The sequence below is a fragment of the Anguilla rostrata genome, chromosome 9, assembly GCF_018555375.3.
Source record: "Anguilla rostrata isolate EN2019 chromosome 9, ASM1855537v3, whole genome shotgun sequence".
Lineage (NCBI taxonomy): Eukaryota > Metazoa > Chordata > Actinopteri > Anguilliformes > Anguillidae > Anguilla > Anguilla rostrata.
This window is the reverse complement of record NC_057941.1, coordinates 32,257,479-32,281,560: the sequence shown is the minus strand read 5'-3', so window position 1 is coordinate 32,281,560 and position 24,082 is coordinate 32,257,479. Positions and strand designations below refer to the sequence as shown.

Sequence of the window (24,082 nt, the reverse complement as noted above, 5' to 3'; positions counted from 1 at the left end):
TACACACACACACACACACACATATATATATATGTATGTATGTATGTGTGTGTGTGTGTGTGTGTGTGTGTACAGCGCTTCTGCTCTGATGATACTAAACGTTTCTCCTCCTTTCCTCTATTCAGCGCACACTTCTCATTATGCATCTCAGCTTGCCTGAAGGATGTCTCGTGCTGGATGGCAGATTCTTGCCTAAAGCCTGACCTGGCTTTGGCTCAAGTACTCTAAATTCTCTCCAAGTCCTCCCTCTTTCAGAACCCCTCATTTAATTTGATATACAAAGGCTCATTGAGACCACTTTTACTGCAAAAAAAAAAAAAAAAAGCAGTCATAGTAGATTACCAATTGTCCTTATCCTTCCTGGTATAAGCGTTGAATGAACCTGCGGATCCTGGAGGCAGTGTTGTGCACTGGGTAAGGAAATGGGCTTTTCACCTAAAGGTTGCAGATTCAACTCTCCAATAGTACCCTGCCATTGTAGCTACTGTTGAGCAGGGCACCTAACCTAAAATTGCTTGAGTATATATCCAGCTGTATAAAATAGATACTGCAAAAATGCAAATGTTCTGCAAGTCTCTCTGGATAGGAGTGCATTCTAAAATTGCAGTGGTAATAATGAATTAATCCTTTTTTACATCATCTGTAGAATCTAGCCCTTCCTCATCATCTACCCTGTGAGAAATGACATGTTGTTATCAGCTTACTGACTATTCCAGTGCATAAAGTAAAGATATTTTACTTAGTCAATTAATTCAACATACAATGTAAAAATTGGCTTGGCTGTTTATGTGAAGTCAAGAAAAGATTATTTTTATTTATATTGTCAAAAAAATTGATTTGCAAAGAGTTTTATTATGATTAGATTTCTAATTTGATTCTTCATGTATTCTGAAATGGTGAAATTACACTTTAAGTATAAATTAACAAATCAAAATCACATTTTATATTTTTCCACAGAGTACACAAATTAATCATGTAATCATTTAGATGAAAAAATGCATAACATACATAACATCCAAAAAGAAAATCATTTTGATCAATCTGGAATTGCATGGAAGTTTATTCCATGCAATTTACACAATGAACAGAACACTAGTGTTTGTGAGTGGAAGACACTTGCTCCTGTATAATTGGTGCTATCTCTTCTGTAGTACTGTGTATCACAGGAGTCCACATTTCCGCTGCAGTGTTCCTTGTGAAGTTGTGAGTGGGTTTATGGGTGATGAAGTTTGTTAAATTTGAAGATGATGCATTATGGAGTCGCAGGTCAGTGGTTCTCCGCCCTCTGTCCTGGAGTACCCCTGTGAATGCTGGTTTTTGTTCCAACCACAATTACAATCCCAGAATTTTAGCTAGTTGTACATTTTTCTTAATAAATTGTTTATTTTTTATTTTTGTAATGTAGCACAATAAGCACAAAATGAACATGGGAATTTAATAATTTATGGCACACATAACATTTCTGACATAATGTGGTACAAGAGGGTAAATAATCCCTCTAAACACAAAAAGCACCCAATTAAGAAAAATGAACAACTTTTTTAAATTCTGGGATTGTAACTGTGGTTGAAACAAAAACCAGCATTCACAGGGGTACTCCAGGACCAAGGTCGGGAACCATTGCCTTAGGCGATGCCTCTATTTATTGTGACAGAGCTGCAGGTTCTCAAGAGTAATATCACTTGGAGACCAGTCTGTCTGTTTGATGCAGATGGAGAGCCTGTGAGCGAGAGGGTCCCCAGAACAAGAGGTGCTGCACGATGAAGTGTCAGGCCTACAGATGGAAAATCAAATTCCACAATGTAAAAGTCCTCCCCAGTATTTTGTTCCATAATTATGTTAGGAATTGTGCACAATTATATGGCCAGGAGGTAGAACTGATTAGTGAAATCAAGCTGGCTGAGTTCATGGGTGGAAGAAACACATGGCAGGACTTCTGCATTCTGATCCCTGGACTTTCCACCTCTGGTCAGAACACACAGTGTTGTGCACTCACACACACACACACACACACACACACAAACAGCCCTGCTGTTTTATACTCATGAGCATAGAAAATGGAAAGTCGATGACTGTTTTTTCAGTAAGTAAAATTATTAAAAATGATATAAAATGATCACAGTTCATTTTGTTCCTTGTTGCTGCCTCAGGATCGGCGTGTTTTTTGACAAAATGGCTTTTACACCTGCTACAGAAAAAAAAGAATACAGGGCATCAGACTTCCATTCTTCTCAAGTAGGGTTGTGTATTTTCATATGTATATGTATTAATTCTGCTGTTGTATAGGGAGCATTGTGTAATATATGTCAACATATTATGTGGGTAAACAGTGTGTACATATGTGTGTAAGTGTGTGAAAATATCTATTAATTCATATCATCTTTGGAGGCAGTGTGTTTTAGTGTAATGCATAGTTATATTGACTTTATTATACACTGGGAACAGTGTGTAGTTATATGTTTATCCTGGGAGTGGTGTGTAGTAATGCTTGTTAATATTGGGTTCATGTTGGCAGTAATGCATGTTCATTTTGGATTTATGCTCGTAGCAGTATGTAATGCATGTTCATATTTGGTCTATGCTAGCAATAGCATGTAATGCATGGTCATATTTGGTCTATGCTAGCAATAGCATGTAATGCATGTTCGTATTTGGTCTATGCTAGCAATAGCATGTAATGCATGTTCATATTGGATTTATGCTAGTAGCAGCATGTAATGCATGCTCATATTTGGTCTATGCTAGCAATAGCATGTAATGCATGTTCATATTGGGTCTATGCTAGCAATAGCATGTAATGTATGCTCATATTGGGTCCATGCTAGCAGTAGCATGTAATGCATGTTCATATTGGGTCTATGCTAGCAGTAGCGCAAAGCTCCATGTCTTGGATGTTGGTGTTGACTGGTGACTGAGGCATACCCTGGCTGCGACAGACCCACCTTAATATTGAGCAGGTCTCTGCGTAGTTCCTGCTCCTCACTGTCCAGCGTGGTGCTGTGGATCGAAGAGACCTGAGGCGAATCTGTATCTGTGAGCAGTGGAGAAATGTAGAGGCCCTTGAGGTAATCTCTGTCCAATGCTGAGACATGGTCTCAGATGGTTAACGGTCTTGCCAAAGAATCCAAAGAATGCCCTCATCACAAATCTTGACACCAGATAAGTGAACAGATCATCCAGGGATTTCCAGGTATACTTACACATCTAAATGAGTAGTTCCATTGTGAATTGGTACCCACTGCGGACTATTAGAAGGGATTTAGATACAGGGTATGTTCAAAAAATAATCTTAACTTAATTTTAATAAAGGGTGTGTCTTGGAAAAAATGTACACTGAAGAAAAAGGTGTTTGCTGTGTTTTTCAAAATTCTAAGTCAGTGTTCCAGAATTCCATTGCTTTCAATTATCAGTAGTCATTGTTACATCAGCATCAGAATGTTCAGTTAAGAACATTCCAATCACATATTTATGATCTCACACCTTAAAGGTTTAAGTGAGCTGGGAAAATTTTGAAACTGCTGGTCCACACTGACCTCCAAAATTATTTACACTATTGACAGAAGAATAAATAATGCTGAGCCACATTTTAATCATCAAACATTTGGAAAATATTCTACTTCGATTATGATTCAATGGAATCATCCAAAACCACACTATTCTCAAATTATATATTTATTTCCCGCAAAAAATAAATCTCACAAATATTTGATTTGAGTGCTTTGTGCACTCTCCCTTGGCTAACACTCATCTAGAGTGTATTATGAGATTGGTGAGCATATTGGAGAGATCTTTCATCATTCTTTCATGCATAATCTTTCATCACATCCTTTTGTCTGCAGTGGAATTTGAACCTGCAACAATCCTTTTTTTTCTTGTGAAAAGCTCCTTACCAGTTTCAGTGTTTATCGTCTTCACAGAGACCAAAGTTATGCTTTCCTTTTCCCCGTTCGATGTTAGCTGGCTGGGAGCAAACAAGTAATACCAAAAATTATTTTTTAAAACATTATTATATTATTTGATCAAAAAAGACACCAGTACCCTGACAAATGAGAATAGAACAGTGACACAAGCCATACAATGTGTACTCCAGCCCTATTTAAATTTGTCATTTCCCCCAAATCTTCAGTAATCAAGATGTCCTGCTCCCTACCTTTCAGACACCACAGAATCTCCACTCTTTTTGCCTGAAAAGCAGAGACCATTGGTCAGGGTTTGAATTACACACTGGCCTTTGTTGGGGGTGGGGAATGGTCATTGAGGGGATCTGACTGGAGGGGTTCCAGTTATTTTTGGAAAGGGGGGGGGGTGAGCTCTCCCTGGCTTCCCCATAAATTGAGCCCTGCCCTGGTCACTCTATGATTTACAGTACTATGCTGAAATGTGGAACTTTTACCAGGGATACTCCCCTTTGTTTTTTTTCCTGGTTGCTAAGGAGTTTCCGTTTTCAATGAAGTTGTTATGGAACTCAGAACTTCCAGTGCTGAACATTTCTAGTGTCAGAATGTTTACTGCTTTGGGTGGAATTTATACTGTATTGAGTTTGATGTTTTGAAAAAAATAATTCAAATGTGTTTTAAAAATGATTGTAGAATGAATTTTAAATTATTTTATGCATGTAATGTACAATATACTTTACTAGTTTTAATACATATCATATCAGTCTGTAATATGTGCCAAATTATTTGACAAGCTATGCTAAAATAAATTTAGATTTAGCAGATTTCACCTTGATAATATGCTGTACTATAAAGCATATGTTCTTATGTGGGCATCAGTCAATGAAATTCTTAAAACTGTCACTGTCAAGTGCACATACACACACATACACACACACACAGGCACACACCCGCACACATGTGCTCACACACAGGCTCACCTTCTTCTTTAGCACTGTTGCATCGCCCTCTCAGGTGGATAGCTGTGACTAGACCCACCATGACAACGATCAGGATGAGGATAAAACTCATCACCCCTGAATGGAAGGGAAAGCTCCACAATGACTAAGGAAAGACTAGCAATCATTAGCAAGCCTTTGAAGTGAGAAGGAACATAGAAAAGGGTCCACAGAGGTGCTCAACACAAGACAAAATATCACTAAAAAAATGGGTCTTCTACGGCAATTAAAATCCTGAGTGTCTGGGGTTAACACATACCCGCCTTTCTGTCAAAGGGGGGGGGGGGGGGCATGGGGTTTGTGCTATACATGCTAAGGTTTTCCCCTATGCATGTCACAACGGATGTAAAAGGATGAAATGGACTCACCAAAGGCGAGAGTGGTCAGGCTGTTTCCTGTAGTGGGACTGGGGGAGGACGAAGCTTCAGACCCTGTGGGATGTGCGGAGGAAGTTCCTGGCATTGGGGGTAACCCTGCAGCTGCTGTTGACACTGCAACAGAAAACAGAATTACTCAGCTGGGGAAATTCAATAAAGCTGAACTGGCATTGTCACATAAATATAATAAACATATGCATTTATGTACATATTTGTGAATTAGATGCAAATACTGTACTATTTATATAATTAATTAGTGCTCACTAATTGTATAATCTGCATTAAGGCCAGTGTATTAAAGTGAAGAATGCGCCACTATCGTGCAGAAACTTTACTGTCATCTCTAATGTGCTAATGCTTCTTTTGTCAAGCTCCTGAACCAATCAGAAGAACTTGTTAAGTCACGTGACATGGGCTGGTGAAACCCTGTGCCACTGAATAACAGGATGTGCAGAGGGTTCGTGTGAAGTGATTCACTGAGCTTTTTTTTTTTTAGAGAGGTGGAAGTGACCTGGTCGGACAGTGGTGGTGCCCGTGGTAGGCTGACAGGCGCTTGTGCCTGCTGGAGGATATGATGTCGTCTCTGTGCATCTGGTATTTCCTGTACAGCAGAATAGCACGAGCAAAGATGATCCCCTCCCTTTTAAAACAAAGCTAACCAGCCATTTAATCATCCCTATGCAGCTGTTAGAGAACTGTAAAAATACATAAAGGACCACAATGGAAAAAAATAGTCATGCTCTATCAGAATTTGTCTGCACTTGATAGTGTCTGTACTAGATAGTTATGTTCTGTTAACTCACCCATGAGATGTTTACCCTTTAAGTGTTGCTGGCATGCATTTTTGGTCACTATACACCAGCAATAATATATGAATATTAAATAGGTTGATGTTTTGAGGTATATACAAACAGAAATCCAGACAGATGCTGGCTAGTACAGAAGATAACAAGTTGAAGTTTACTCAGAGGTGAGTGATAGAAAGAGGCGGTGGGGTCTTTACCTGGGTTTGTTGTCCTTTTGTCTTCTGGAACTGACGTAGAGGTCTCAGTCAGGAAATGTTTACCTGTGTGAAGAGGCACATAAGCTCTGAAAGCGAATTTTCGGCATGTTTGTCTGATTTATTTTGATAAATCTTGAAAATGTGATGAGTCCAAAATCTGTGGGTGCTGGCACCCACACCATGGAAGGGAACAGGTTAAATGAAACAAACCATGCGTAGACATCAGGGTAGTGGGGACCAGTTACTCTCAGGGGGTTTCATATTCAACTTCAGTTCCAATTAGGGAAAGCCTTTACATTCCATCAATTTAATTCCTTATCCAGGTCAGTTGTCTAAATTCAATTCCTATTTAAATTACTCTGAATTCCAATTTTTTGCTAATTCTACAAACACAATTCTCAATGTGCTTCTATACTCATCATTCATCATTTCTGTTCTTTCTCTGAAGCAACGTAATATGCAGTTCACTTAAGTAAACTCAAGCCCCATAATTCCAATGAATTTCTAATCCATATGATTACTTTAATTATCAGGTGAATTGTGGGATCAATAAAAATAAAGCTAATTATACAGTTTTTTAAAATGAATAAATGTTTTATGTTATGACTATAGCACCATAAGGGCTAGATGGTACTTTCCCCTCAACCAAAGTGAAATAGAGATCACAACACACCAAAAGAAGGATCATGTCACAGGCACAGGCCGGATAGCAGTTACCTGAGATATTGGTTGTGGGTGAGTATGTAGAGGATTTAGCCTCAGTTACTGAGGTTGCAGGTGCTGTTGTAGGTTCATTCTGAGCAGGAGGAGTGGTTTGTGATGTCACAGACAATGGAACCACTGAAAGAATGATAGATAATGATTAATTTTTTTATATCTATGGTTCGGGAGGTGAACTATGATAGCTGGCTTTCATTCTAACTTTCTAACATTTTGACTTTTTTGTGTCTTGATAGTGTATGTACTGTAAACTCACCAGTGAGTTATTTACCCTCTCGTGGTGCTGACTGTGTGTACATTGGATTGCTAAACAGCAATATTAACGGATGAATATTGAATAAGGGTATGGATATGAGGTTAAAACAGATAGACTTCTCTGACAAGATACAGACAGCTGTTAGCAGACATTGAAGATGACAAATATAAATTTACTTACAGTGTCCGCTTACAGTGAGAGATAAAATGAGGTGGTGGGGTCTTTACCTGGAGTTGTTGTCCTCTTATCTTCTGGGATTGATGTTGAGGTCTCAGTCAGGAAATATTTACCTTCACAGAGAGGCACGGAGGAATATTAATACTGTTGATCAGCGTGAATGACTAATAGCCAGATCCACAAACCACTGATAGTCTTGTCCCGGTCTTACAGATTATTAGTATTTTTTTCTTTTACTTTGTTCATTATTTGTCTTCTCCCAATTTGAAATTATCAATAATATTTATAGGCTTGTCCCCATAACTAGTTCAGAAGAGTTTAGACAGGCATCCTCTGAAACACATGCTACTAGCTGCCATTCTTACCCACTCCACAACCCACCAGCCATTTTGTGCAGTCGTTACTACAAAGCAGTGCATTTCATGCACAGGCAGCACAACCAGACTATAAGTTGCCCAATTAACCACCCGAGATAGTTTTTTTAGTGTCTTTGTCAACCATGGTCCTGGAGTTTTAAAAATTAAACTAAAATTAATTATTCAAAGTTTTGGACCAAATGGCTCTGTGGCAAGACCCAAATATGAAACTGTTTTCTGCTTTTGATAAAAAATAAATAAAAATAAATAAAGTTTTAAAATGTTTTAAAAAACATTGTCTTAACTCATGTCCTGTAACCTATTTTCTCTATCCAGATCTTTTGAGCGATGCTATGCTCTGCACAGTGATATAGATGTACCTCGTTACTCATAATGATTTTGAAGGACGTACCTGTGGTGGGTTGAGCAGGTGTGCTCAGTGAAATGGTCCCGTTGGCTGTCTCAGTCTGGGTTGCGGGAGCGTTGGGAGTTTGAGCTGAGACGAGCAGCCAGCTGTCTTTGGTTAAGAGGACCAACAAGGAATTAAGTCTCAAATTTCAATTTTCCTAAAACATTAGCAAACCCCATTCTAATCAATAACAGAACAGAATAAAGTTTTTAAAAAAGAGAGAAAAAGACATGTTTCGGAATGACCATATGACAGACTTCACACTGATGACGGAGTCTCGGTTCACCCTACCTGTTGGGACGAGGAGAAACAGGTACCAGAACGCAGAATCCATTTCCAGGTCTGTTGAGGGCTTGTGGATGGGGGTTTGGGAGGGGTTCCTTTGTTACTCTTTCAGCAAGCAGGGTCCTACAGTGTCCTGGCACCCCGCGACCAATCAAGCGTGTGTATGGAAGACCCGACTGTGTCTTAGCGAGTGTACGATGAGTTGCGCAGAGATGTCTGTCCCGTGTGTGTGTGTGTGTGTCTATCCGGTATAGCGGGGACCTCCTCTTTACCCTGAGTGACTGCTCGATGCCCATCAGCGCTCTTAGTGGGAGAGGCAGGAGTGGTCTCCTGCAGGATTTTGCGTCGTTCCCTTGTTCCTGCAGCAGCTTCCTGTGGAAGAATGGCAGGAAGCAGACAGAGTTCAGTCATGGAAAAGTCTAGAAACAAAAAGAGAGAAAAAAAATAGTCATTCGTGCAGTGTGTGTATCTGGTTGGGTGTGACAGATATTTCACCATGTGAACGCACTTGCACACACACACACACACACACACACACACACACACACACACGTGCGCACACACACACACACACACACAGGCAGTCCAAATTCTCAGAAGATATATTTTCCTGGTCTTTTATTTTTTTGACATACATTTAAAACATTGAAGAAGGCAGTGCATATTTCTGTCTGACCTCGCTTCATGTCCGACCAGACGGTGACTAATCACAGTACAACTGTTCTCTGGCTTTACCGTAAACCGAGTGATTAGTCTTCGGTCCTTCCTTCCCAAATGCGTTTATTTGAGGATTTTCTGGTCTTTACTGCTTACATAATAAAAGGCTAAATCCACAAGGCACACAAATACTTTCCTAGTGTTGCCAACTCTTCAGAAGGTAACCACTTTGTTTTTTGTTGACAAGTTGTTAGGATAGGGGTTGGGATTTTTCAGAAAGAAAAATTAGTTTTTTTGCTGAATGACTTCTAGGGCAGTCTGAGGAGACATATTATACAAAATAAACAGCTTGTAAGTTTTTCAATAACTTGGTCCAAAAAACTGATATCTTGTGCCATCTGTATTTAATGTCATAAGACCCCAGAAAAGCACACACTAAAAAATGTTTCAGTGGATGAACCTAAAAACTTTTTTGAGTCCAGTTGCAGTTTGCATATTTCACCACAGGATGGCGTTTGCGTAACATGGTAACATCCTACCATGGAATTTTTCAAACTGCAAGTTCTGGTTTCCAACAAACCAAGATTCCCTTTAAATCAAGAGGAGGAAAAGAGAAGACCTGAAGCTGTGTATCATTCAAAGCAATCATATCAAAAACTGTGTATCATGTAAAGCAACCAGCTACACACCCCCCTGTCAGGGTTCACAGAGAGTGTATATCCTGTGAACTCTCACCCCTGCCCAGTTCGAGATCATGCCCGGCTGGTTACTATGGAAGCAGATTTTCCCTACTGGTCTTCTTGTCCAGGATGGAACTGCTTATAGGATATGAGGTTTCCAGGAAATTATGTACTGCAGGATGCAGATGTCCTATTTAGAGCGATACTCATCATTGGCACCGCACACGCATATGCATGCACGACGCACATACACACACACTCACACACACACACACACACACACACACACACACACATATGCACGCACGCACAGATGCCCAACGCACGCTTGCATGCCTCTGCACACACACACACACACACACACACACATGCATGTACCTCAATCCTCCGCTGTGTAGAATCCATAAACGCCCCCAGCTTTGCAGCATGACTGAGGAGTAAATCAGTTAAGGGTGATCTGGGAACCCAGCTTTTATAGAGCATCAGAAATCAAAATGTTTTAGCTTGAAATCCCAGCATTATGGTGTTGAATTTCATCACCATATTTATTTGCCCTGTAAAGTGGTTCTCTAGTGTTTTTTGAAAATGCAGATTTTGGTTTCCATTACATTTGATTAACTGTATTTAACCGAGAAGTGTACATAATTATGTAATCTCTCAATCGGATATACTTTCTGTGTGCATGAAATATTCTGCATTATCGGGAAGTGGGGCAGCGTGCGAAATGCAAAAACCCCTTTCCTCCTGATCTCACTCAAAGTGCAGCCCCAAGGAAAGACACAGCCGGCTATGCCCTGAAACGTTCCTCCCCCTCGCACCAAATAATTGAGAGATTATTATTGGTGGGCAAAAAGGGGTTTGACTGCAGGGGCGTGATTTGCTCACAGGGCTGTGAACCTCCTTCAGTTATCCCAAAGGAGATACCTCCCACACCGACTGACGTACAGCCTTTTACTTGGGGAAAGTCCTGGTGAGTCATATTCGCATAATGATGACATGGTTTCCAGTGTGCTCCCTCTTAGGTGTTGCTCCTGCTTACTTTACAAAATGGCTGCTATGCTATAGTTATGTCACATAACTTCATCAGAGCTTGCCATATCCCTATAGGTGTATGTTAGTCGTCAATAATGAACTCATGTCTTGGCATTAGCATATAAATAACTCCCCGTGCCCTGTGGTCATCACTAAAAGAACACGTTTCCTTGTCGTTATTTCAGGGAAGTAACATTGCCACCATCACTTAGCATCAAAAATGTACTTTGTTTACGGCGGTTATTCAAGAATAATATGAAGCAGGTGGTGAGACTGTGAAAGAAGATGAAGACAGAGACAAAAGGAAGTAAACTGGTGTGACGTGGAACTGCAGTTTTACACAGTCAAACATGATCATTCGCTTTGCATCAAAGGTCGTATAATTTCACAAGCTACCGGGGGCCATCACTGAGAGATAAGCCTCTCATCCATTTGCCTTTGCTCTCTCGTAGAATAGAAATTGTGGGGCCTACATTGTGGCCAATTAGCTCACAGGTGAGTATGTCACGAGATGTGTGGAGACTGGAGAGAACCTGTAGCTGATTCCAAAGAGAGAAAAAAGGGGAACACAGGCAACACCCTGTTAAATAATAATCTATTCAATGTTTTTTTCCCGCTTGATGAACTTCTGTTAGTAATGGAGTTACTTGATTGATTGAGATGAAACATTGTCGATTTTTGCTGACTCCACAGACAGTGTTTTAAGCCACCAATATAGAACCACCAACCCAAACAAAGACCAACACTCCCAGTTATTTTCAGTTCCATGCAACTAAAATATATGTTCACATGTAATGTGAATGAATCACAAGCGTGTTTGTGTGTGCGTGTGTGCGTGTGTGTGTGTGTGTATGTGTGTATGCCTGCGCGCACGAGCATGAATGTGTGTTTGCGGCTGCAGAGGTAGGAAAGAGCTTTAGAGACGTCCATGGCTCATGCATATTTTATTCAAGAGTAAAAAAGTGATTGGTCCCAAAAGTCATGCTTACAGTGTGTGTGTGTGCTGTTTGGGAAGAAGAATGCCAAAATGCCCTTCCAGAGGAAACATACCAGAAAAATGCCACAAATTGAAATTCCTTTTTCAACGTAAACACGGCGAGACCAAACAAGGATCAGATAACAGTTAAGGGAAAAAATAAAATAAACAAAAAATTTAAATTAAAAAGCTTAATTATAAGAATAAGAATATCATCAATAATTATAATTCGAATATAGTTTTCCCCTTTAAAAGTGAGACACGCGGCCCAGGTCCGATTGTTTACATTTCATTACACCATGCGATCATGCTTTGGCAGTCTGAATGACAAGTTCATTCACACTACTGAACAATTTCTGTACAATGAAAGAAGAACAGAAGAAAAACAACACAAGGTTTCACACCTTAGAAAGAGCTTCAGTGGCTGTACAGCAATAACATAACTTAAAATGAAATGCAATTAAATGGAAAAAAATAAGAAAATAATGATGAAAAAAATCATGAAAAAATAAATGAAAAATATGAATCTTTTTTTAAAAAATCATATAAAAAAACAATATAGAACCTTACAAATTTAATTTAAAGAGGGAAATAATTCAGACCTACTATATTGAAACACAGCACAAATATAATTTCACATATCAGTAAGGAACTTAACCGCATGCACTGATGCCTTCTTTAGATGCTGTACAAGTTATTGTCTTCAGTTTGGTTACCTTTTTACTGAACTGGTAAACTCCTTTAGCAACACATACCGTGTGTGTTTTTTTTTCTTTTTGATTACAGGCAAGTGAGAAACAGTTAAATATGTGGTGGCAAGGCTGAATCAGAACTAAGACCGCAGTATGAACTTGGAGCAACATGGCCGCCAATGGCTTCGCTGTAGAGGGCACAGCTTAGCACTCAAAGCCTCACCCCTGGGTTCATGGCATTTTACAAAAACAAAATAAAAAAAAGAAAAAGAAAATTTCTCAGGTAAGATTGCATTGCAAATAGTCGTACATTTTACGCATATTTAAATGTCCTTCTTTTATAAATAAGATACCGTTTTTGTCATTTTTATTTATTGATACTAGTAGCAAAACATGTTTAATAGCAAGATCATTTTTGTATAAGATATTATGAATTGAATCGTTAATTAAAATTGTAATATATATGGAGCAAATACTGTCGAAACTCCCCTCTCCAATATGTCATGATTAAGTGAGAGAATTTGTGAGAGAACCATCTATAACCTGCAAAACCCCCATCTGACTGAGGGAGGACGGGAACAGGAAGCAGCTGACGCAGTCCGGGGGGGTGGGAGGGGAGCACTTCCTGTCCTCTTCATGCCCCTGTTCCCACCCCGCCCCTCCCCTTTCTTCACTCTGCCATCCTTTCCCCCTCTCGACAGAACACGAGGGCTTCGCCGTCAGAGAGCGGGTTCCCCCACGAGCGAAACGTCCCCGTCAAAAACACACTGAAAACGACCTTTCTGTCCCGTGTCCTGTACGAGGAGACCGGCTTTCCCTACTTTAAAAAGATTATTCAAGCGAGAGTTTGTTTGTTTGTTTCTGTCGATGAAGATGTTCTTGTCGTTGCAGATAATGAGAGTAATTTTTCGTATTTTCGTTTTTCTTTGAAGAGCAGAGAGGACTGGTGTATGGTTTAGCCGCGCTGTGACACACGGGCAGGTAGTGTTGGCGGTAGCAGAGGACGGTTGACCGCTGGCTGTGGGAAGGGGGGGCGGTGGGTTGGGTTTTGGGGGGTGGGGGGGTGGGGGCAGCGGGGTTCACTGTATATTGCGGTTATCGTCCGTCCCGTTGGGCTCCGACACGTTCATTTTGCCCATGGAGTGTCCCACGTTGTTGACGGTGTCCCGGCGCGGGGGCATGCGCTCGTTGATGCGGTCCAGGCCCTTGGCCTCCTCGAAGCTGGTGATCTTGTGCTGCGCGAATCCCCGCACCGCTGTTCCCCACGGACCGGGAGCAAAGACAGGAAAAACACGTTTCGTTTAGTACCGAAAGATACCAACCTACATTATACATTTTAGGGGCTCAAACACATATATAAGTTCCATGTGCCCTAAATTTGAAGAATAAACACATTTTCAGAAAAGCATACAGTATAGTGAAATAAAGAAATAACAGTGACTATTTATTGATGTCAGACCCAGTCAAGGTCAACATTAAGGTAACGACTCAAACCTGATTCATTGAGAATCAAAATCTGCACACCCCCCACTGTTGTCCCCCTAGACACATTCTTGCAGGGATTAAGCCACTGGATCATATTTTAAAATTATACCACTGAACTTTTGCTAAAATGGCTTAGTATCTCGCTCAAGGACAGAGAAAAGTGTCCTTCCTAGGATCGGACTTTACAACATTAAAACTTACATTTTGTGACTCAGTATTTGATTTGTTTTGTATTCTCCATCATTACTCACAACATACACAAAGCAGAGAATGCCAGGAATTAAGTTTGTTTAAACTCATGCCTGCAAACAAATTAAAATGTGTATCTTTAAAGGATGTTTCAAGTTTAATTTCCCCAAAGGTGAGTCAAACAAAACCGTGAATGCCAGGACCAACTGTGAAAACATAACAGGGTCACAACTATCAAGGAGGCAACCATCGTTTGCTGATTTGGCCAGATTTTCATTAGCACGCTACCACATGCTATCCTACAAAGTGCCTCCTACTGAAGATGTGGACTTGCCAACAACATTTACTCCTCTTTTATTTGGTTAATGGTGAGTCTGCCACATCTCCATGAGGCACCCCTGAAACCCTGTTTTGGTGAAAGGGGTCCACTCAAAACGAGAAACAAAGGGAAGCTCACCATCTCCGTCCTCAGGCTCCGTCTCTATGGCTTCTATAGCTTGGATGGTGGCTGTGGAGGAAGAAGAGAGAGATAAAGAGACTTTTCACAATCCTATGGCACAACACCATGCCTACAAATGAAAGACTGATCTGAGGGAACACATTTATGGGCAGAGAGAGAGAGAAGGAGAGAGGGGGAGGGATGGACAGAGAGAGGGAGAGACAGACAGAGACAGATAAGGATAGAGAGTGGGAGAGATAGACAGAGGGAGAGACAGATAGAGAGTGGGAGAGACAGAGAGAAGGAGAGAGAGAGGGACAGAGAGTGAGAGATAGTGAGAGGGAGAGAGGGACAGAGAGCGAGAGATAGTGAGAGGGAGAGAGAGGGACAGAGAGCGAGAGATAGTGAGAGGGAGAGAGAGGGACAGAGAGCGAGAGATAGTGAGAGGGAGAGAGAGGGGCAGAGAGTGAGAGATGTGAGAGGGAGGAGGAGGGACAGAGAGTGGGAGATAGTGAGAGGGAGAGAGAGGGACAGAGAGCGAGAGATAGTGAGAGGGAGAGAGAGGGACAGAGAGCGAGAGATAGTGAGAGGGAGAGAGAGGGGCAGAGAGTGAGAAATAGTGAGAGGGAGAGAGAGGGACAGAGAGCGAGAGATAGTGAGAGGGAGAGAGAGGGACAGAGAGCGAGAGATAGTGAGAGGGAGAGAGAGGGACAGAGAGTGAGAGATAGTGAGAGGGAGAGAGAGGGACAGAGAGCGAGAGATAGTGAGAGGGAGAGAGAGGGACAGAGAGTGAGAGATAGTGAGAGGGAGAGAGAGGGACAGACAGCGAGAGATAGTGAGAGGGAGAGAGAGGGACAGAGAGTGAGAGATAGTGAGAGGGAGAGAGAGGGACAGAGAGTGAGAGATAGTGAGAGAGAGAGAGAGGGACAGAGAGTGAGAGATAGTGAGAGGGAGAGAGAGGGACAGGGGGAGGCACGGAGGGGTGCCCACCGTTCTCCAGCGTCTTCTTGCCCCCTGAGAGCGCCCCGCTGGGCAGCATGCCAGTGGGCGTCAGGCCCTTCAGTGTCAGCACGCTCTCGCTCTCCTCCCTGAGGGGCGAGACAGGGCAGGAGTGAGTAACTGTGTAACACCAGCATGCACACGTCACCCGCACGCGCACAACCAGCACACACACACACACGCACGCACGGGTCTGCATGGGTGTGGACAAACACGCGCACACTCACACACATACACTCACACATAAATACACACAATCACACACACACACGCACGGGTTTGCATGGGTGTGGACAAACACGCACACACTCACACACACAAACACACACACAGACACACACATACACATGCACACACACACACACACACGCGTTTGCATGGATGTGGACAAACAAGCGCACACTCACACACACACAAACACACACATATACATACACACGTGCACACACACACTCACATATATGCGGACGTAGACGCACACACATACGCATTCAGACACACGCACACACACGCACACATAGGTTTGCACGAATGTAGGCAAACACACGTCCACACATGCATACACACACACACACACACACACACACACACAGGTACCTTCACAGGCAGTAGTCCAGTTCACAGCATCGCAAACCCTACTTGAATGAGAAGCCCTGCTAGAAAGCTGCCATAACAATGAGCTGTTTGATGACTATGACACCTCATAAGGGAACTGCCAGGCCTCAGGAGGACACATCAGGAAAGGCTGTAATCTGACCCTGAGGATTCTGTGCACAGTGGGAGAGCCCAGCACATTCTCACCTCAGCACTGAAAACATCTTTGCCATCTTCCCAATCGCCCGGATCTTGTTCCTGATCACCTCCTTCCGAGCTGCCGCTGCATTGGCTGGACAGAGGCACAGAGCAGCCAATCAGAGACAGGGGCCAGGCCTAGGAGCGCGCATGAACCGCGAACCCAGAGACGTGTGCAAGTTTCCGTTCCCAGTACGAAAAGGGAAATGTCTCACCGTCAAAGATCTCCTCGCCGTCGTTCATGAGCTCATCGTCGGAGCAAATGCTCAAGACGTTGACCAGCATCTCTGTAACTGGAGAGAGGTCAAAGATTGTGAATTGTAAGATACAGCGGACAAAGCGTGATACAACATAGAACTGCCAATGAAAACATATCTTCCCTCAGCCAGCACGAGCTGGCATTCGTCCGTTCAGTTGTGTACACAAAATGCTAATCTTTTTACGTAATTACAGCAAATTGCTTATTAACTAATTGGTGATTAATTTCTGCACTTCAGTAGAAGATTACAGTGTGTGGATTTATTGACAGCCTCAAGCTCTGTCCTTCAGTAATTAAATACATCAGTAAAACAAAAGCTAATTTGCACAGCCAGGAGGGGATGAGGTTTCCATGTTTTATGGAAAAGTCAAGATTAAATTTAGGAATCAATTTCAGAAAGCCTCCATTTAATTATTGCTGATTGTTTCAATTACAATCCCTATTCTTGTACAATTGAATTAAAAAGGGTTTTCCTCCAAATTTGCACTTAAACCCAATTATATTGCTTTATGTATTGAGGCACTCTTATTCAGAACAACATCTACAGCTCTCGTGTTATATCATTGTACAATGAACATTTCCAGTAAAGTACAATGGTAGCGCCATGCCACAGAATCAAACCTACAACTTCTGAATTTCACGCCCAGTCCCCTAACCATTGCACTACAGTGCCACCCCCATTGAAGCCCATATCTTTTCAGCTGTGCTTTCATAATCTTCTTAAATCTCATGACTCATAGCAACAAGTATCCAGACACTGTTTTTAATCTCTGTCTACTAGCTTTAACTCTGTTATTGCAATGCTTTAATTTTCTTTATAATAGTTGTGTAAATGTACAGTAAATATACTTTTTGATGTTATTTTGTATTCACCTTTCTGTAAATAGCTTTGAGTATTATGAACCGTGCTATACAAATAAAATGTAGAGATGAGGTCAAAGCAGGCCTTTAATGGACGTTATTGAGGCGTCATGCTCGAGAAAGTGAAGGTGTCACGGTCGTACCTTTCTCTCCAACGAAAGGCAGGGACCAGGTGAAGACGTCCATGAAGTTGGGGAGCCAGTAGGGGTGAGGGGAGCAGTTGAACTGCCGGATGTTCATCACATTATTCTCATACTTGAGGACTGCAGCTGTGAGAAGCATTGGGGTTGAGGGTTTACTACGCTAACACATCTACAGCCGCTAACACACAACACTCATGCTAACGTACAACGTGTATTCGCTAATGCATAGCATGCATGCTAATGTGCAGCATGCATGTCAATGAGTGACGTGTACAGCACAGTGAGCTAGGAAAATACTACTGTAACCGGAGAATTCATTACATTACATTACATTACAGGCATTTAGCAGACGCTCTTATCCAGAGCGACTTACACAACTTTTTTATTTAGCACTTTACATTGTATCCATTTATACAGCTGGATATATACTGAAGCAATGCAGGTTAAGTACCTTGCTCAAGGGTACAACGGCAGTGTCCTTACCCGGGATTCGAACCTACGACCTTTCGATTACAAGCGCAGTTCCTTACCCACTGTGCCACACTCCGTCCTCCAATGTTAATTAGTTTAACGTGCAGCTTAATATCACTGTACAAGGCATCAGTGTGTTAATCTGCAAATTGCTAAAGTCCTTCAGTTCCAGCTCCGGTATTTTTATTAAGTCAATTAACTTTCATTTTGACTGAGCACAAAAGCAGTAACTGACTTTTGCATGAATTTTCACAAATGGAAATGTAGCCATCAGCACACTGATCACATCGAATTGTTTTTGGGCAGTATATTTGATTGATTTGAATAATTTGAATAATTCAAATCCTAGCTGTGATTTCGCTGCTGTACCCTCAAGTAAGGTGCTGTATGTCAGTAAATATCTTGTTGTGTAAATACCTGGCATGTAAATGGTGTTAAAAAAAACAAGTCTAGGTGAGTACTGTAAGTCAGCCAAGGACACAAATAACTGACAATTGTGACTGACTAATTCACTTTGGGTAGGTGGTGCAAAAGGCCTGTTGTCATAAGTTAACTGGTTCTGCCATTGCGGCTCATGATAATGAACACCCTGGCTTTGTATAGCCATGTGAGATTTAAACTGTAATGGGGTATGGAGATCTAGAGCAGTGATGGGAGAGTAAGTCCTCGTGAAATAGGTGTGTGGGACTACAATGAGTCGTCAACCTTTGACTTATTCAAATCAATCAAATATACTGCCCAAAAACAATTCGATGTGATCAGTGTGCTGATGGCTACATTTCCATTTGTGAAAATTCATGCAAAAGTCAGTTACTGCTTTTGTGCTCAGTCAAAATGAAAGTTAATTGACTTAATAAAAATACCGGAGCTGGAACTGAAGGACTTTAGCAATTTGCAGATTAACACACTGATGCCTTGTACAGTGATATTAAGCTGCACGTTAAACTAATTAACATTGTGACAAGGTGTTTGGCAAATTCTGGGCTCCTCTATATTGTAGAGCACAATGAGTCATCCAACAATGAAGGCATTATGCTAAGGCACACTGCTATTGTTAACTGAGGTTTTGACTTCTTGCACTTGTACAATGCAACAATCTGTCCATTAGGGGGCACCCTTGAATGCTACAGCAGCTGACCCTGTTCCATGAAGATGCAAAAGCCAAGCTGTAAGAACCTCCTACGCTCTCTCCATGTATCCCACAGTGCATCTCACCCAGTGCACGAAATATCTCGCACACACTCAAATGCTCACTCACATCTGCGCACATGCGCACAAACATACACCCACACACACAATCATACACATACCAAAAAAATGTGTATGTATACACACACGATCATACAATAATATGCACACACAGACACACATACACTGGGCAATTTCCAAACACCGCAATTTTTTTTTAAAACAAAAATCCTCTCTTTGAAAAGGTTTACACTTTGCTCTTAAAAATAAAAAAATCACTGGACACCAGCCTGCTATCTTTTCAGTGTTAATTGATATTGGATGATATAAGAGGTTATAAAACTGCTGACAAGAGCGCTGCCCAGAGTGAACGAGCAGGCCGGTACAGAACAGATGACTAATTGAAGATGAAAGAGTGAATGAGCCAGATGACTGAATGAACATTATTAACCCCTGAAGTGCTGGTTTGGAATGCGGCCCTCAGTTGGAGAGCAGTTTGAATTTAAGCTTCCGTAAAATAAAACCACCCGGGGGAAAATACCTACAGAAGACAGACCCAAACAATTCTGCTTAATTGTAGCGACTTGGTCCTACCAAATATCAAGCGCTCAGTATGTCAACACACCACATTTTCAGTGTGATATAATACAACACAATGTATAATTTGGCTTTTTCAGATTATTGCTTCACAATATTTTTATGTGATAAGACAAGTTTGCTTTTATGGCCTGATGTGCACTATATGAATACAAATATACGAGGCAACTTTATTCAGTTTTATGTGCACATTATCATGATCGAGGTGTAACCTACATCCTAATAACCTACATTTTCAGCGTTATGTGCACATTATTATGATGTAGGTGTAACAGGACTGGGGAGTAGTATATTCTAAAATAATTGTTGTTTTGAGGTTATGTTTCATTATGTTAATGTTTCCTTCTTGATAATCAGTGTTTTGGCTGTTCCGGGTCTGATGGGTTTATAGATCTTGCAAACTGCTATGGAGCAGCTGCCAAATATTAACAATAATAATTCAGCAGGATGAATGAAAAGACATACATATATCAACTCACACACACACACACACACACACACGGAAACAAGTATAGACTGACCTTTATTATTGTAAACATCAAGGTAGTTTGGTGCCGAGAAGATGGTTATTAAAGAGGGAAAGCCGGTGGTTTGGCTCTTCCGATACATCCTGTAACTAAGAGACAGAGTGGGATGGAGAGGAAGAGGAATATTGAGAGAAGAAGATTGACCACAATGGGGTATCTGGACTGCCTGTCCTTTCTTGTACAGACAGCTACAGTACTGTGCTCAGCACAAATACCCACAAGCCCCTCATCTCTCTTACCCAGGGGAATTACAGCAACACCACAAGGTGTGCAGATAAATACTAATGTTACAGGGAGAAAAGGATGCTGTTAAATACTAATGTTACAGCGAGATGGTAAGAGTATGCTGATAAATATTAATGTTACAGAGGAACAGCACCAGGAGGCGTAACAGGACTGACAGTGGGGGTTTGGCGGGAACCTACCCGGCATCTTGTGCTTCGTGTGCTCGGATGACTGATAATAAGTTATTATTCTGTAGGAACTCACACACGGCAGGGTAGCTGCATCAGAGGGAGAGAGAGAGAGAGAGACAGAGAGAGAGAGGGAGATAGAGAGGGAGGGAGGGAGAGAGAGAGAGAGAGAGAGAGAGAGAGAGAGAAAAGGGGATAGATGGATAGAGAGAGACAGAGTATGTGTATTACTATTATTTTTATGGTCATGCCAATAAAGCACATTTTAATGTGAGGTTGAGAGGAACAGGGAGAGCAATAGTGTCTCAGAGCATGTGAGAGAGTTATGATGTTATTCCCACAACAGTTATCATTGTAAATAATCATAATTTGTTTGTTTTTTTTGTCAGTTATTGTCTTTCTTTATTTTGAAGACACATTGGAACCATGAAAGAACGAGAGAGAGGAAAAGCACAGGCTACATATTACATTACACAGCATGTGCTGAGCACATACATGGTGGAGTCACACAACCTAGAACCCTATGCAACAGAGAGGCCTTACTGCTACACGACACAGCGCTGCTACTGTTCAACAATAGAGTACCTGTACTGTTACACAACAAAGCATTCTTACCTTACACAACACTCTTACATTACATAAGACAACACACCACTTACTATTACACAACACAGTGCTCTTACTGTTATAAAACACATCTCTGCTGGTTTAGCACGACACAGCTTTCTTACTGTCACCCAAGACATCACTACTAGTGTTACAAAATATAATAAAATTCTCTCACTGTTAGAAAACACCATACTGTGGTTTTACTGTCATACAATGTAGCACTTATTGTAACACGACACAAAACTTCAAATGTTACACAACACACAGCACAGTACTCTAATCGTTACACGATACATAGCACTCTAGCTGTTACACAACACAGCACAGCACAGTACTCTTATTGTTATGCGATGCATAGCACTCTTGCTGTTACACAACACAGCACAGTACTCTTATTGTTACACGATACATAGCACTCTTGCTGTTACACAACACAGCACAGTACTCTTATTGTTACACAATACATAGCACTCTTGCTGTTACACAACACAGTACAGCACTCTTGTTGTTACACAATACATAGCACTCTTGCTGTTACACAACACAGCACAGTACTCTTATTGTTACACGATACATAGCACTCTTGCTGTTACACAACACAGCACAGTACTCTTATTGTTACATGATACATAGCACTCTTGCTGTTACACAATGCAGCACAGTACTCTTATTGTTACACGATACATAGCACTCTTGCTGTTACACAATGCAGCACAGTACAGCACTTGCACACAACACAGTACAGTGCAGCACTCTATTACTCCTGTGCCTTCACACTTTCAGTATCAACTTCGCAACAGCCTCCCTCACGAAGTAAAGGTGTGCAGAGGGGAAAAACGTCCATGATAATTTAACTGGTTCAACTGGTCTAGTTTCCGTCCATCACAAAATATCCAAACTGGCAAAGCATTTTGTTCCTTCTTCTGTGCTCTCTATACAGTATCTGTATCTCTCCCTCCCTCCGTCCCTTCTACTGTAACTCTTCCTCTCACCATCACTCTTGCTCCAATTTAGGCAGGAGTAGCCGGTTGTCATGGAAACAACACATTACAGAGCCCCTCGGGATTGTGGGATAGCTCTCCGCGTTGAGCTGATGCTGGCCACTGCTTGGGCGATATGATATTTCACAGTTTGCAGAGGAGAGCACATTTTTTTTACACCCCGGTTCAAGCGCAGAGAGCAAAATCTGTTATTTCCCCACCTCCGCCTTCCCACACCTCGGTCAATCCATATCTCCAAAATCACTCTCTTCACCCCGTCTCCTCCTGTGCACCTCCCCTCTCTAAATCTCACCCACTTTTGTCCATCTCTCTTTGCTCATTTCTCAGCCATATATCCATCCGTAGACACCTTCTACATTAGCATTAGCTTGTTAGCATTAGCATGCTTGGAACTTATCTGCATACTGAAAGCAGCAGCTGGGAACTGTTCTTTGAGACTTAATAGGGTGTAATGGTCTTCCTCACCTTCATCTCGTCTTTCGTTTATATTCAAGTACGCCGGGTGATACAAGCAACAAAAAATATAAACTTCAACATTTTTTTTTTTTTTCGTGTACAATGCTCATATGAAATGGGTTTTCAAAATACTGAAGAAAGCTTTTTTTTCTTAATTCGTCACTGTTATACCTTTGAAACACCTCTCAACATTGGGCACACAATAGCATACACAGACACACACAGCAGTTAGCCGCAGTATCCTTAAGCTCTGCAGTCTACCGGCCTTAAATGTGACTGACAATTCAGAGAACAAGAGGTTCCTGGTTTAGGAACTCATTCTGAAGCAAACAGGGGTCATTTTTAATTAGATCATGGAAACACAAACAGTATGACTATTTTAAATTGATATGAGAGTACATGTAGAGAGAAAATGTAAGTATTGTTTTTCCAATTTTGCAATGACAATTCTGTGGCTCTGTAAGAAATTACGGGGGGGGGGGTGTTAACAGGGCGTTGCTGTATAATAGCCTGTGTGCTCAGTCAACCTATCCTGTATAAATAAAGGTTAGAAAACCTATGAACATGTGCAGCACTAACCATGCATGTGCATGTGTGACCTCTGTGCATGTGAGGACTGTATATGAGCATGTGTGTATATGCGTGTGAGCGTGTGTGTATGTTTCTGTGTGTAAGCATGCATGTGTGTGTGTGTGTATGCATGTGATGGTATGTGTATGCATGTGTGTGTGTATGTGTGTGTGCATATGTGTGCATGTGTGTGTGTATGTGTGCATGCATATGTGTGCGTGTGTGTGTGTGTGTGTATGTATGCATGTGTGTGTGTGTGTGTATGCATGTGAGGGTATGTGTATGCATGTGTGTGTGTGTGTGTGTGTTCCCTTTTCACAGGAAGAAAGCTACAGCTCTGACAGATCTGGCTCACGGAGCGTTTCAGGAAGAGAGTTCCTGTGGAGCAGTGCGCTGGAAAGCGCAGCTCACACAGGAAGTAATGTAGCGTGTGATGTGATCTCAAAAGCTCTACAGCTCTGAAACAAACAAAAACGCACAGGAACAGCAGAGTGTAACTCTCGCCGGGCATCACGATGAATATTAAACATGCTGGAACACCCTTCCTGAGCAGCACTGCTCACAGCAAG

At 41.6% G+C, this 24,082-nt stretch overlaps 2 protein-coding genes across 6 annotated transcripts in view; both read right to left on the bottom strand.

Moving 5' to 3' along the window:
* Positions 1-783: 783 nt before the first annotated feature.
* On the bottom strand, positions 784-8,808 carry ecscr (endothelial cell surface expressed chemotaxis and apoptosis regulator). Of its 5 annotated transcripts, none has more exons than XR_010332494.1 (13): positions 8,484-8,807; positions 8,196-8,300; positions 7,478-7,540; positions 6,992-7,114; positions 6,275-6,337; positions 5,783-5,872; positions 5,263-5,385; positions 4,877-4,972; positions 4,151-4,184; positions 3,891-3,961; positions 3,201-3,245; positions 2,943-3,031; positions 784-2,188 (listed from the first exon to the last, which is right to left on the bottom strand). XR_010332494.1 is itself a non-coding variant. In XM_064351809.1 (12 exons), exons 1-12 carry the CDS (start codon positions 8,524-8,526, stop codon positions 2,180-2,182), a joined length of 909 nt encoding a protein of 302 aa, XP_064207879.1. In that variant the 5' UTR covers positions 8,527-8,807; the 3' UTR covers positions 784-2,179. The 5 variants fall into 5 exon arrangements, 3 of the variants coding, with proteins under 3 accessions (XP_064207879.1, XP_064207880.1, XP_064207881.1); XR_010332495.1 differs by having other exon boundaries at positions 784-2,185; XM_064351809.1 differs by lacking the exon at positions 3,201-3,245.
* A 2,967-nt stretch (positions 8,809-11,775) lies between these two features.
* Positions 11,776-24,082, bottom strand: part of LOC135263583 (protein phosphatase 3 catalytic subunit alpha-like) — a 45,156-nt gene continuing 32,849 nt past the window's right edge. The window contains exons 7-14 of the mRNA XM_064351802.1: positions 20,890-20,967; positions 20,459-20,553; positions 17,682-17,807; positions 16,634-16,711; positions 16,428-16,512; positions 15,618-15,715; positions 14,646-14,696; positions 11,776-13,769 (exon numbers count right to left, since the gene is read on the bottom strand). Of these exons, the coding sequence (XP_064207872.1) occupies positions 13,594-13,769; positions 14,646-14,696; positions 15,618-15,715; positions 16,428-16,512; positions 16,634-16,711; positions 17,682-17,807; positions 20,459-20,553; positions 20,890-20,967 (787 nt within the window). The 3' untranslated portion in view covers positions 11,776-13,593. The remainder of the gene's footprint in view (positions 13,770-14,645; positions 14,697-15,617; positions 15,716-16,427; positions 16,513-16,633; positions 16,712-17,681; positions 17,808-20,458; positions 20,554-20,889; positions 20,968-24,082) is intronic.

Excerpts from the sequence above, each read along its gene's own strand:
- ecscr (XM_064351809.1), bottom strand. The coding sequence starts at position 8,526 with ATGGATTCTGCGTTCTGGTACCTGTTTCTCCTCGTCCCAACAG. Across the intron at positions 8,301-8,483 it reads GTTTCTCCTCGTCCCAACAG|ACAGCTGGCTGCTCGTCTCA; the intron begins GTAGGGTGAACC and ends TCTTAACCAAAG. Across the intron at positions 4,185-4,876 it reads CAACAGTGCTAAAGAAGAAG|GCAAAAAGAGTGGAGATTCT; the intron begins GTGAGCCTGTGT and ends TCTGCTTTTCAG.